This window comes from Vombatus ursinus, unplaced genomic scaffold (genome assembly GCF_900497805.2).
Source record: "Vombatus ursinus unplaced genomic scaffold, bare-nosed wombat genome assembly UNPS02014784.1, whole genome shotgun sequence".
Taxonomy (NCBI): Eukaryota; Metazoa; Chordata; class Mammalia; order Diprotodontia; family Vombatidae; genus Vombatus; species Vombatus ursinus.
Window position 1 is genome coordinate 21,043,040 of NW_020954562.1, and position 14,137 is coordinate 21,057,176.

Below are 14,137 nucleotides of genomic sequence, written 5' to 3' on the forward strand. Positions count from 1 at the left end.
GAACTTTATCTTAGCCAATAGCTTTATGTATATATTTTAGGACCACACAGCCTCTTTTTCCTCCCTGTTTATTAAGTCCCTTGAGCATCAGCTCCTTTCCCTTTCCTGCTTGACCTTAAATGAAAATAACAGTGCACAGGATCAAATGAAAGGGTGCTACTTAGGAAGGAATGCTAACTCTATAGTTAGGGCCTGGGCTTAAATCCTGACACTGACCTTGGGCAGTTCCTGGGCTCCAGTTTTCTTCCTCATCAGTAAAATGAGAAGGTTGAATTAGATCACCAATAAAGACCCTTTTAGCTCTAGAATGGTCCTAAATGATGTGAAAGTGCTTTGTAAACAGTAAAGTGTTGTTGTTGTCGTCTTTGTTGTCATCCTCATTATTAGTGATAATAATTATGATCATCCAGACATGGTACTAATAAAGAATAAATTGGCCAACCAGAAGGGATGGCATAACAGGAAAAGAAAATAAGGGAGATGATTTAGCACCCAGATCATCAGTTGCTGAATAATTTATGTTTGATGATATTCATAGAAAGCCCTTCTTCTGTTCTTTTTGGTTGCTTGCTATATTTTACTTGTTTTCCTCTCAAGGATTTAAGTAAACCAGACACAGAACCAAAGTTCTCTGTAACTTACTCTTGTAATCAGAGTTTCTCTTAGAGATTTGGGACATAGGGAGGAGGGAGATCTGCACAGGGAACTTCATGAGAACTATGTGATAAAATGCTCTTACTATTTACTCAGGTAGAGAACTGTAATTTGGGTAAAAGTGGGGCTGGGGACGCTTGGTGCACTGGACAGAGCCCTGGATTTTGTTGTCAGAAGACCCAGGTTTACATTCTCCCTCTGCCATTTATGCTGTATGTGACTTTGGTCAAGTTATTTTCCATCTTTGGGCCTCAGGTTCCTTATCTGTAAAAATGAAGGGCCTGAACTAGATGTCTAAGCACCCATATCTCTAAATCTTATGATCCTATATGAACCCCTTTATACTCTGTTAGAGTTAACAGGATTTTCATTTATTAAGCAGCATCTTTCTGCTTACGGGGCAAGTCAATTCAAGAAATCAGTTTGTAGGATTTTATTAAGGATTTGATCTGTGCCAGGGCCTGGGGATACACAAAATGAAACAGGCGTTGGCTTCTGGGAGCCCATGTTCTATTTGAGGAGGGGGGAGTAATATGTACACATACAAGTAAATATAAAATATATATATAATACATATATGCATATAAGGTAATTTGGTGGAAGAAAGCAGGGGTAACTAACACCTCTTTGGTCCCTAGTACATTCAGGGCCCTATGATAGGTAGATACAAGATGAAAAATAACTAAGTCCCTCGTCTTTAGAAATTCATAATCTAACAGAAGATGGGACCCATACATAAATTAAGGGCAAAGGAGAAATCCAGACAAAATGTCCTGAGAGCTCTAAGAAAATTTGAGGAGAAAGGCAATCTCAGGGACATAATCAGGAGCTTATAAGCTCCTTGAGATCAGGAACTCTCTAGTGTTTGTGCTTGGTATATATGGTAAGCACTTAATAAGTGCTCATTAAATGATTATTGTTTGATCAGCAATGTATATTAGGAAGACGTATATATTAGGAAAGACCTTTGAATATTCAAATAGGTAACCCACTTTTACTATGTTTTTATTCCTCCTAAAGGGAAGCAATATAAGTAGTGTGAGGGAAAACATTGAAATGAAAGCATCGGAAGACCCTAGTTCTAATATTGACTCTGCCACTAACTAGACATGCAGGCTTGGGTAAATCTTTTTTTAAAATTTAGAATAAATTTTACTGATATTGTTTTTATATCATTCATCTTTCCCACTATATTCCTCCTCTCACCCCTCCTGGAGAACCATCCCTTATAACAAAAAAAAAAAAAGGAAGAAAGAAGCTCTGGAAAACTAACCAACATAAAAAAATCTGACATTATATGAAATATTCTATACCTATGGTCCCCACCTCTGCAAAGAAGCAGGGGAAGGTGTCTTCTCATATCTTTTCTTTGGCACTAAGCATAGTGATTGTAATTTCACAATATGCAACGTAAATGGTTTTGTTCTTTTCATTTACATTGTAGTAGGTACTGTGTTTATGTTGTTTTCTTAACTTAGCTTCCCTAAACTCTTTCCATGCTTCTCTGTATTCATCATGTTCCTTGTTACAGTGCAGTAATATTCCATTATAAACATACACACGTATGTTCAACCATTCCCCAGTTGATGCACATATGACTTGGCTTCCATTTTCTTGTTACTACAAATGCTGATATTTTCGTGTCTTATAGGGCCTTTTGTTTTTCCATTGCCTTCCTTGAGGTATATTCTTGCTTAGCAGTGGGATCTCTGGTTTACCCTTAGTATTGACCTTTTAGTGACTTTCTTTGCATAATTCCAAACTGCTCTATAGAATGATTCGATCAATTCACGGGCCTATCTACAGTGCTTTAGTAGGGTAGGGCAAGCCTCTTAACCTCTGCATCTAGGTTTCCTTTGGGTATAAAACAAATGGATTAATTTAGGTGATCTCAGCTTTTTTTCTAATCTGGAAAGTCCATGATTCTGTAATTTTAAACCTCCTGTGTTTTTCTCAGTCTTTCCTCATTCAGAAAAATGCTAAGCCCTGAAATAGTTTGAGGAAACAGAGTTCTACATGAAGAGAATCATGTGTCTGCCCCTTTTCAGAATTTCTAAACTTTTCTTGAACTTCTTTTCCTCTTTCATTTTATCCAGTTATTCTCCAGGAGAATTTTAATCAGTTGGATTTTTATGTTGCCTTTCAATGCATTTCATTTCTGTTAACTCTCTGCATTACTACTTTGAGAGAAAATGATTCTCTTAGTTTCTTTCCCAAAGCTGAACCCAGTGATTAGGACTGATAATTTCTCTGAATGAATGAATGAATATATGTCTCTTTATTCATTCACTCTGCTATTGCTGTTCCCTTGAAGTTGCCCCCTTGGTTCAGGTCTTTGTGGCTCCTTAGACCTTACTCAGCAATTCCCTTTGTGGGGCAGGATTTCCATGAGTTCTCTTCGGACCAGCGCCAGAAACTGGGGAGCAGAAGTGAATTATTGACAGGAACTTTCACTTCAGAGCTCTGGGCCAGGTCAGTCTGTTTGATTAAGTCACATGGTTGCCTGTTCAGTTTGACTTCCAGCTCCTCTTGGCTTTTGGGTATCTAAAGTCAACAGTTTTAGGATGACTTTCTTAGACTCACCTCTCAGCTGTTTTCTTCACTCACATGGTTTGTTAAATGCGTAGAAGGGGAAGGGAATGATTCCATGAACGTTGGAGCCATTTTGGGAGCCCAAATGTGTCTAGGGTACAGAATAGGTGCAGTTAAAATATTTTTAATGCTGTTAACATATTAAATAAAGAAACCTTTAAAAAATTTAAACATATTTACCCTTTTCTGTTTTTCCAACTGTGTAGTAAGAGTAGGATCATAAATTTGAAGATGAAAAGTACTTAGGGATAGGTCATCTTGTTTAACTCCTTCATTTTACGGTTGAGGAAACAGAGGCCAAGAGAGGTTATGCAGCTTGTACCAGGTCAGAAGGCAGTAAATAGTTGAGCCAGGATTTAAATTCAGGTCCTTGATTCCAAACCTGGCATTCTTTCCACAGAATCCAGCTGCCTCCTATGACCAGAACTGTGGCTGGCTTCTTTTGGGTGATATTTGACTTCAGGAATTCCAGGGTCACTTGATACCAGCTCCATAAAGACACAAATCTAGAGAGCTGGGGTTTATCAATTTAATTTCTTGACAGAAAACAAAATAGTATAGTAGTTTTGAGCATACCCTTAAGAAGGCAGAAAGGAAGGAAACAAGTACTGGATTTCTTAAGTGCCCCCTGTGTGCCAGGCATTATGCTAAGCTCTTTACAAGTATTATCTCTTGATCCTCAAAACAACCCTGAGGGTTAAGTGCTATAATGACCCCCATTTTACAGTTGAGGAAACTGAGGCAAAGGGAGGTTAAGTGATTTACTTGAGGTCACACAATTGACAGGTGTCTGAGGCTTCATTTGAACACTACTCTTCCTGACCAGTACTCTACCCACTGTGCCACCAGCCATCTGAGAAGATTGTAGACCGTAGATGGAGAGCTGGAAGAGAGCTCAGAGGCTAGAGTCCAACCTTCTCACTTTAGAGGAAGGTTAAACTACTTGTCCAATGTCACACGCGTGGTATACACCTGAGGTGCGAGTATAACTTAGGACCTCTGACTCTAGGCCACTTCTTTTCCAACTATACCACGCTACTATGTAGTCATTGAAAAATATTATTTTACCAGTCTGTCTCTTTTAAAGACAGTGTACAGTAACAGCAGCAGCTGGTGTTGCAAAAGCCGGACTTAGAATAGAAAGAGCTGTGTTTGCTTACTAGTGTGTGACAAAGGGCAAATCTCAGCAATTTCTAATAACACTTGTAATATCTACCCCCTCTAGAATTGTCTTGAGGTTCAATGAGTTTTGTATGTAAAGCATTTAGCAGATGACAGTTGTATAAAATATACAAAAATGGTCACATTAAAAAAAATTCTATAGTCCTGATAATTAGGAAACTTTAATGTTTGTTTATAGGAGAAAAGTAAATTGTGTACCTTGGCTAAAGTAGGTGGAGAATCTATACTTTTCTACTAGCTGCAGAAAACTTGGGCCACATTAAAAATGTTTTCATTTGATGAGAGACAGTCCCCTAACACCGGCCTTTAAAGGCCCACCTTCTGCCTAGTGAAGGGAAGCATTTCATGGTTGACTGTGGGTTGCAACTTGGGTTCGAAAGTGACTCTTGGGTACTGTTTTGTGTTAGAATGATGAAAGGAAGAGAGAAACTAACTTTTAAGTGGAATTAGGAAATCCACCTTGTGTTTGAGGTTATGGACTTTTGGAGAATTCTGAGTTGTACATGTGGTATATCTAAAAATAAGAACTGAAAATGCGGATTTCTCCCCTTTTCTTTCCCCCCACCCCACAACACTTGGAAAAGACAAGCTTTCATCAGTATCTGAGTAGTCTGCTTGCCCAGCAAATCTGTGAGCTTGAAATTGCCTTGTGAAAAATCATCCTGCCTTGATAGTTGTTAGAAAATGCATTTGTTAAATTGAGTGAATATATAGCTATGCCCTGTGAGGGGCCTTGAACAAGAGTTTACACATTGCTAGGGGAGTCTTGTTGGGATTCATTATTGTCATAAGATTTCCCCCACTAAGATCTTAGCTTGCTTCAATAATATATTTCAGTTGGTTGGTTGATGGCGAAGTTTAGCTACTGACTGATGGTGACCCCTTTGTGATTGTTAAAGCAACCTTCTCTTGCTCTGCGCAGTCCCAAAGCATAATTATCTCTGTCCTGGGTAGGGTCTGGGAAGTGGAATACTTCCGTAACCTGGAAATGAATTTGAACAAATTTTTGGCAAGCTGACAATACTTTCAGTAAAATGCTCTTGTGTATTTTCAAGAATATTAATGATAACAGGAGGATAAAGCATGCAACCCCTTCCCCCCCAAAAATACAACAAATTTTATTTAAATGCCCCTATGATCTAATGCATGTGGCAATTCACTCCATTAGAATATGCAGATCACAACCCAGCCAGTCTTCTATCCCGTGAGATTCTCACATACGCTCTTCCTTGTATGGAATTTTACACAGAATCCACCCATTATGCAAGAGGCCTTCCTCAATTGATCAACCAACATGTATTTAGTGTCTGCTGTGTGCTAGGCACTGTGCTAAGTGCTGTTATAGTTTGTTGGTATCACTGCAACTTTTGGGGTTTGTATCACTGCAACATAACCAGTACAGCACAAAAAAATTCATACATTTTCTTGATGATATTGCTTCATCCCACTTTCTGCAGGTAAATCAAATGTGTAAATTCACTTGCAGGATCCAAGACATATAGGCAACTGATACAAATATTTAAGTCCAAAAACAACTGGGCAGAGGACATGAACAGGCATTTTTTTCCTTTTTAAAAAAATATTATAGAATTTTTTTCCATAAAGAGCATTGATTTAGAGCTGAAAGAATTCTTATAGATCATTTAGTACAATCTCTTCCTTTTACAGATCAGGAAATGAAGATTGAGAAAGTTTAATGACTTGCCTAAGATCATATATCTCATAAGCAGCAGATCACCTGATTCAAAGATCCAGCATTCTTTCTTTTGGAACTTGCTACTGTTTTTTGTTTTTTTAATTTGTTTGAGCATCATTGTCACTTTATAGAGACTCCCCAGTCTCCAAATAGAACCTTCCTTTGTAACAAATAATTTCGATAAACAAACTGAATCAATATACTGGCTACATCTGAAAATATATGCCTCTTATTCTGTACCTGTCACCCCCCCATCTCTGCCCATAGGTTGGAGGTATGCTTCACCCTCAGATAACTCAACAGTTTTCAAAAGAAGAAATGTAAACTGTCAACAGTCATATGAAAGAATGCCCTAAGTCACTAATAATGAGAAATACACATTTAAAAGAACTCTGAAGTTTCCCTCCATACTTATCAAACTGGTGAAAAAATGACAAAAGACTAAATTGCTAATGTTGGAGGGATTGTGGAAAGATTAGCATGCTGTTATATTTTATATTATTAAAAGAACTGTGAGTTGGTGCAGCTGGAAAATAATTTTTAATTGTGCTAGAAAAAAAATCCCTGAATTATTCATATCCTTTGAGTCAGTGATAGTGCAGCTGATTTGTGCAGTGAATAGAGGACTAGCCCTGCAGTTGGGAAGATCTGAGAGTTCAAATCCAGCCTCAGATACTTACTAGTTATGTGACCCTGGGCAAGTCACTTAACCCTGTTTGCCTCATTTTCTTCATCTGTAAAATGGAGATAATGATAGCATTTACCTCTCAGTGTTGTGAGAATCAGATTCGATATCTGTAATGAGCATTAGTTCCTGACACATAGTAGACACTGTATAAATGTTTATTTCATCCTGTAGTACTGCTAATTAGGCATATACACTAAAGAAGCTAAAGATAAAAAAGAAAAGGTCTCATGTATATGAAAACATTTGATAGCTGTAATTGTTGTAGTACCAGAGGAGGTGCCTTTTGATTGGGGAAGAGGTGTGCAAATTGTACTTTATGAATTAACCAAATACTAATATTACATAATAAGAAATGTTTTAAAAAATGAGCAATTCAGAGAAACCTGGGAAAAATTATGAACTGATGAAAAGTAAGCAGAGTTGGGAGAATCATTTACATAATGACCATAATAAAGTGAAAGAAAACTACCTTTGGAACTTTTATTAATACAATTCATTGTTCTGACCTCAGAGAATTCAAGGAGTAAAGCATGCCTCCCCCTTGTCAGCAGAGAGGAGTGAGCGGACTGTAGGTTTGGATTAAAACTTAAGATTTCTGGACAATAAAATCTAAAACTTAAATTTTTTTGATTTTGTTAACTGTACTTCTTTGTTACTCTGGAGAAGTTCTGTAGTTGGGTCAAGGAATCATCACATAGTAAGAAGAATTTTTTTTAAAGGATCAATAAAACATTTATAAAAAAGAAATATGCTTGCCCTCCAAAAAGAAACATTGTTTAGTTTTCGGAAGATGTTTTCCTGTTGGCCTGTGCTGTTAGCAAAAATAAATCGAATTAATTTTTATGACCATTTTTATATAACTTTTTCTTATCAAAACAAATACATTCCTTAACCAGGAGCAAAATATAGGGGCAAAGAGTTCACAAGGTTGGTCTAGCCATTCTGGAAAGCAATTTGGGACAATGACCTAGCTATGACATTGCTGGACCAAAGAGATCAAAGAAAGAGGAGAGAGACTCAAATGTACAAAAATATTTATAGCAGTTCTTTTCATAGTACCTAAAAATGGGAAACTAAGATGGTACTCATCCTTTGGGGAATGACTAAACAAATCGTGGTATATGAATGTAATGGAATATTATTGTACCAAAATAAGAAATGATGAAATGGATAGTTTCAGAAGAAAATGGGAAGACCTCTCTGTGAACCAGGGTAGTGAAGTGAGCAGCTCTTGGGCAATGATAAAGAATGAGTCCAGAGGACTGAAGATGAAGGACGTTCCTCGTCTCCTGCCAGAGAGGTGATAGAGCTTACAATACAGAATGAGATATACTTTTTTTTTTTTTGACAGGTACAACATAGGAATTTGTTTTGCTGGAATGTGTATATTTGTAATGAGGGTTTGGTTTTTTTTAATTGTTTAGTGGGTGGGGCATTGTGAAGGACAGGGTATAACAAATGCTTGGAAAAACTAAACCCAAGAAAGTGCTCACAGAGTCTTTCAATCCTGTACCTGCAGCCTGGAATATAATTTCTCTCCTCTTCTCTGGCCCTTCCTTTCCCCAAGTTTTTAAGAACCATCAAAGAAGTGTGAGTAGTGGCCCCCACCTTTTTAAACCTTGAGCTATTGGAATAACTGAGGCCTTATAAGAATGAGGCGCCTGTTGCTATTGACAACCACAGCTAAGAGGTGGGAATGGAGGAACACCTACATACTTTTTATCAACTAGGAAGGAACTGGGAGAAATAACCAAAGGAATATGATTATAAATGCATTATTTGTACAGGTGAAGAAGAGAAGGTCTTAGAGGGAATTGGACAGTGCTTTTAATGACCTCAAGCTTATCCTTGAAGAGAAACCTATCTTTGTAACATCAATTTTCTGCTAGTGATGCTGTAAATCATGGAATATAATAGTCTTTTCAAAGAATTAGAATCGAGGAGCTCTTCAAAATGCTGATCAACTAGAAATAGAAAAGACACTTCCCATCTGTGACTATTTTCAGCCTCCATGTCCCTGGGCACTAGACTACCTAGAGGGAAAATAAAACACCTCCCACCATGGGACAAAGAGGGCCAAGGGAGTTAGAGCTCACTTTACTGAAGAAAAAGGCACAGCCCTACTCAGTTAGATATAAAATATGATGGGGAGGGAGTGTATCCCAGCTCCCAAACATGGCTACCTCTGGTGATACAATTTTGGACAATTAAATGTGTTATTAGAAGGCATCTTATTCATTAATATAGGCATCAGTATAGTGGTGTTCAATACTGTGGGGCCAATACATGAGTTATGTGATCCAAGAGAAGACTAAGAAAAGAAAGCCATAAAGAAAATGGTTTAGAATGGTTTTTGAGCAATGACATTTCAAAAGGCACATGTTAAATAATGCAATGCAGACTGAAGAGAATGAATATGAAAAAATGTTACCAAGACTTCTTCATTATAAGCTTTTTTCTGGTTCAACCCATTTTTACTCTGATAATCAAACTTTATGGAATCAGAGCTACAAAAATTATTCTTTTAAAGTCTGATGTTTATATTTTTGTATAACTTATTAAACATTATTAATGAAAACCTGCACATTGCTAAAAATAACCTAACAATGATCCTACTCCAAATTATGTAGTCTTTGGTCCAGAAAGTTAATGTGAGCATGTCACGCTACCCAATTTTAAATTTATTTTTATACAACCATCTTTTTATAAGTGTTGTGATCTGTAAGCAACTACCAGTTCTCAAGGACAAGTGAATGATGGAAAGTGTCCTGAAGATGCCCTTTGACATAAAACCATGTTTAATATTCACCAGTACCAGCCGTTAGTGAAGAAAACCATTTCTAACTGACATGGTACAAGAAACAAGGGCTAAAAAAATGTTGTTGAAGGAACATTTAAGTTTGCCTCATTAAAAAAAGGCAAGCAATTAAAAAATGGCAAGTACTAGTGACGGGAGGTCCAGCCTTCAGGGAAGAAAGACCTGGTTTCAAGTCTTGCCTGTGAGAGAGAGAGAGAGACACACACACACACACACACACACACACACACACACACACACACACTCTGCAAGCCATGGACAAGTCATTGGGTTTACGTAGACAAACAGACATCCAGGAAGGCAGTCATGCAGATAATTCAGGCAATTTAAAAAGAGAGAGAGAGATAGACAGACAGACAGTCCCCATATCTCACTCAGATGAAGTTTTTTTCAGCCTAATTTATCTAGGTAAATTCTTCACTCAGATCTTCACCTGTAGTGGCTGCTGAACACCAGTGTTAATCCTAATAACAAGAGAATATAATCTGCGGGGCAGGGACTGTTTTCATTTATTTTTTTTTTTGGTCCTTGTATGTCTAGCACTTACCACAGTGGCTGGCATACAATAGAAATTTAATAAATGCTTCCACATTAAATTTGTTTTGGAGAACATAGGAAGGGAGGAACCATAAGCAGAGGAAATAGGACTTCAATATTAAAGTCCTTTCTAGCTCTAATTACAGTAATCCAAGAAAAGCCCTCCCAATAGCCCATAAGAATTTGAAAATTCTGATCTCAGAGCAAGTTACTTTAAGCACCTTGAGGGCAGAGACTGTTTCATATTTTGTCTCTGCTTCCCCAGCACTTGGAATAGTGCCTGGCACATGGCAGGAGCCTAATAAATGCTTAAATTGAACATCTTATTAAATATTTCTAGTGCTACTCTTGTCCATATCCTTCCCAAAATTGTTTCACAAAAAAATGCTAGGCATCTCTCTAGAATCTGTATCTCTAAACATTCCACAGATGCCAATGATTATCCCTCCATCTTGCTTCAAACTTCCCAAGTTATTCATATGTCTACTATAAGTATCTTTTCCATCACTTCTCTTGTGCAGTCAATTTCTGTCTGGTAACATGTTGTAGTTCACAAACCCACCACGCACCTCTCTCATGCCCTTTGGTTCTTGGATTTTGCCTTTCTCTCAGCCAAGCCTGGCATCTTTGGGAAGCTGTATGGTGTAGTGGAAAGGGCACTGGTTTTTGGAGTAAGGGAGACATAGGTTGAAGTCCAGGCTCAGACACTCACTAGCTGTCTTAATTCTGGGCAAGCCACTTAAGCTCTCTGTGCCTCAGTTTCCTCATCTGTAAAGTAAGGGGATTGGACTGGATGACTTCTGAAGTCCCTTTTAACTTGAAACCTGTGCTTCTATGATTTAGCCCTGTTTTTGTGAGCTTGTGTGTGTGACACAGTGTCCTTGCCTTGTCCCTCTTAGTCTCTGATGCTGCTGGCCAGTGTGAAGGACATTTAACCACCTGCTCCCTGGCTCTCAGAGGCTTTCTTGATGAAGATGTCTCCTGTGTGTTTGTCAGTCACTGTCTAAAGTGTAGTTTGAGCTTTAAATAACATCTTGTGCCTTCTTACTTCCTAGTTGGTCATGTTCTGAGTTTGACTTGAATGAGATCCGCCTGATCGTTTACCAGGATTGTGAAAGGAGGGGACGACAAGTCTTGTTTGACTCTAAAGCAGTCCGGAAGATGGAGGAATCAGCAGTTCAGGTACACAATGCTCATCTGGCTTTTGGTGAGCTCTTTTTATTCTTTGGCCATCTTTGTAATGAGTCGGGTATTGCTCTGACTGCCTGCTTTGTGCTGTGGGAACTCTACAAGAAAAAAGTGACTCTTGTCTTCAAAAGGCTTACAGCTGGGCTGTGAACATGAGCCCATAGGAAACAATTGTCAAAATTGTTTGGTACATCAAGGTTCTGTGATGTAATGGGTGTAGGTATTTTTTCCACCCAGGTCATAGACCCTCCAGTTTAGCAGACATGCTTCAAAAGTTACTGGGGAGGAGAAATCCATCCCTCTGAAGCAGACCTTAAATAGACTGGTTACTTGATGATAGTTAAAGAAGCTATTAGGAGATTGGAATCTTTCCAGCAAGGTAGGACCTACTATGGTCCTGCTGGCTTGGACTTTGAGAAGTCACAATCACTTTCAAGCCATATTTATACATCAGAGTAGGACTTGAATGGACATGCAGACTATTAATATTGTAAGAATTTAGATGAAGGCTAGAGCAAATAATGGAGGACATGAGTCCCAAACTAGACCCTTAAAGAGTATGTGAGATTTGGATAGACAGAAGAGAAAGGGAGGACATCCAGGTAAAGGAAACAGAATGAGTTTGAAGTTGGTGGTGAGGAGATTACCTTGACTAAAGTGAAGAGTATGTACTGGGGATTAGAGTAGGGCAGGGAATATAGCATTGAATGGTAGAGTGAGGGCCTTGAAAACCAAGCCAGAGAGTTAGAATTTGACATGGTTAGCAGAAGAAAGACACTAAAGTTTTTTGAGCAGAGGGGTCTCATTATAAAATTCATGTTTTAAGAAGATTACTGTAGTGCCTACTACCATTTATACTGGATAAATTGAAGGAGAGAGGCCAGAGCCAGGGAAATTTAGTAGGGAGCTATTGGAGTAATCCAGGCATAAGATTATTGAGGCCCTGACTGGGGCTAAGGCCAGGACAGGGTAGTGTCAGCGAAAATGGAGTGGGTAAGTATTTGAAGGTTTTTTTCAATGGAAGATTGATGGCTGTACAGAATACAGAGGATAAAGGAGAGGGGTGGGTGAGTTGAAGATGAGTGTAAGTGTTTTATGTTGGGAGAATGACAGCACCACTGTTACAGAGATAGATGAGTTGAGAAGTATGAATTTGAGGGCAAAAGATGAGAATTTAGTTTCGGACATGATTTAGATTTTTAGACCTACTAAATTTGAAGGACACATGGAATATGTAGGTGTCAGAAAGTCCTTATGTACTTAAAGACGCAAGTGGAATGCTTTTTGACTTTTATTTGTCTTAACGTATTTATTTTCCTGCTGATGCAGTTATATTGTAGATTTGCCCTCTTGAGTTATCAATATCTCAGAATCATAGGATTGTAGATTTAGAGCTCTCCAAGATCCTCTTTTTAACAAAGGAGGAAACTGAGGCCTAGGAAGCAAAGTGATGTAATGGTCAAGGGCAGACAGGTATTAAGCATCGGAGCCAGGGTTTAAACCCTGCATCTAAATTCAGCCCCCTTTTCTTCCTAAACACCAAGATCCAGAGTGACCCCCTGAAAGTTTGGTAATGAAGTGACTGCCCACCCTACCCCCATTTATAGATTTCTAGCTCTTATGGGTCTTCTGGTATAATAGAATGGGGCAGCACATTCTGTCCATTTCTGGGGAAGTAATCCGTACAGTATTATCCCTACACTTGTCTCCTGATTTTCTGGGCTCCAGAGGAGGGGACAAGCTCATCACACAGATCTTCTGGTTGCCCAAAGCCTGTTTTGAATAAACTTAAGCTTCTCAGATTTCCAGCTTCGCAGCCAAATAAATACTTTACTATGGTGAAAAAGAACCCTTGGGCCTGGGGGTTACTTCTACCCCAGATAAAGATCATTCTTTCCTTCAGAAAGGAAGTATTTTGGTTTAAAAGGCTACCCCTATTGGGTATGTTCCACTCCACTTTAAAATAGAATTCAGGCAGTTCAGCTAATCATTAAAAAAGACCTGGACTTACCTGGGTGAAAGGAGGGGAGGGAAGGGAAATCTCTCAGCTGAGTCACAGTGGGCTTTAACTGTAGATTTTTATCCATAGCAAGGCTCGCCAGGGCTGGACCTTTCTCATTATGGGTGGGAGATCATTTAACATAATTTTCCAGTTCCCTGAAGGATGGGAACTTAGCTGTGCACCCACATACCTCATCAGTGGGGTTCCCCAGGGACAGGCAGAGGCAACAAAATAAAATAACTTGAGCAATTTGTAAAAATGATGGGAAGCTTCAGTACATTTGATGAAATGAAGACTTCTGGGAAGGACCTTTGTCCACTCCCACTTATAGCACTAAGGAGTCCACTAACCCAGAGAAGTGGGGGGATTTGCCTAAGGCCACAACAAATGAGTAGTACCTCCAGGTCTCTTGCTCCTACTTTGCTGCTCTTAGCATTCATTGGAGAACATATTTATAGTAGGTGCTTTGTGCAAAGTCTCTATGTCTTATGCCGTTGCAAGTATAAAGGAAGTTTGTCAGGTGAGTCTGTGTCTTCTTCCTTGATCTGGGGCCAGGAGTGTACATCCCCATAAAGAGATGTATGCCCTTTGAGAGGACACCGACAAGTCCTTTTGTCTAAAGGCTGAAATCAAAGACCCACATTTCTCCAAACAGAGCCTGGCTGCCCTGAGTCCCAGGTGGCCAATCATCTTGTGGGGAGGGGACAGTCCTATTCAGTGAAAATTAACCAGGAATTTTCAGTGTCACCTCAACCAGTTATCACCTCGACAAGGCAAAGT

At 38.8% G+C, this 14,137-nt stretch overlaps 1 protein-coding gene across 6 annotated transcripts in view; it reads left to right on the forward strand.

Annotated features, from left to right (window-relative positions):
* The window catches only part of FNIP2 (folliculin interacting protein 2), a 145,187-nt gene that overhangs the window by 46,359 nt on the left and 84,691 nt on the right, over positions 1 to 14,137 (forward strand). For all 6 annotated transcript variants that reach the window (XM_027866850.1, XM_027866851.1, XM_027866853.1 and 3 more), the window contains exon 2: positions 11,223 to 11,349. In XM_027866850.1, the coding sequence (XP_027722651.1) occupies positions 11,223 to 11,349 (127 nt within the window). The remainder of the gene's footprint in view (positions 1 to 11,222; positions 11,350 to 14,137) is intronic.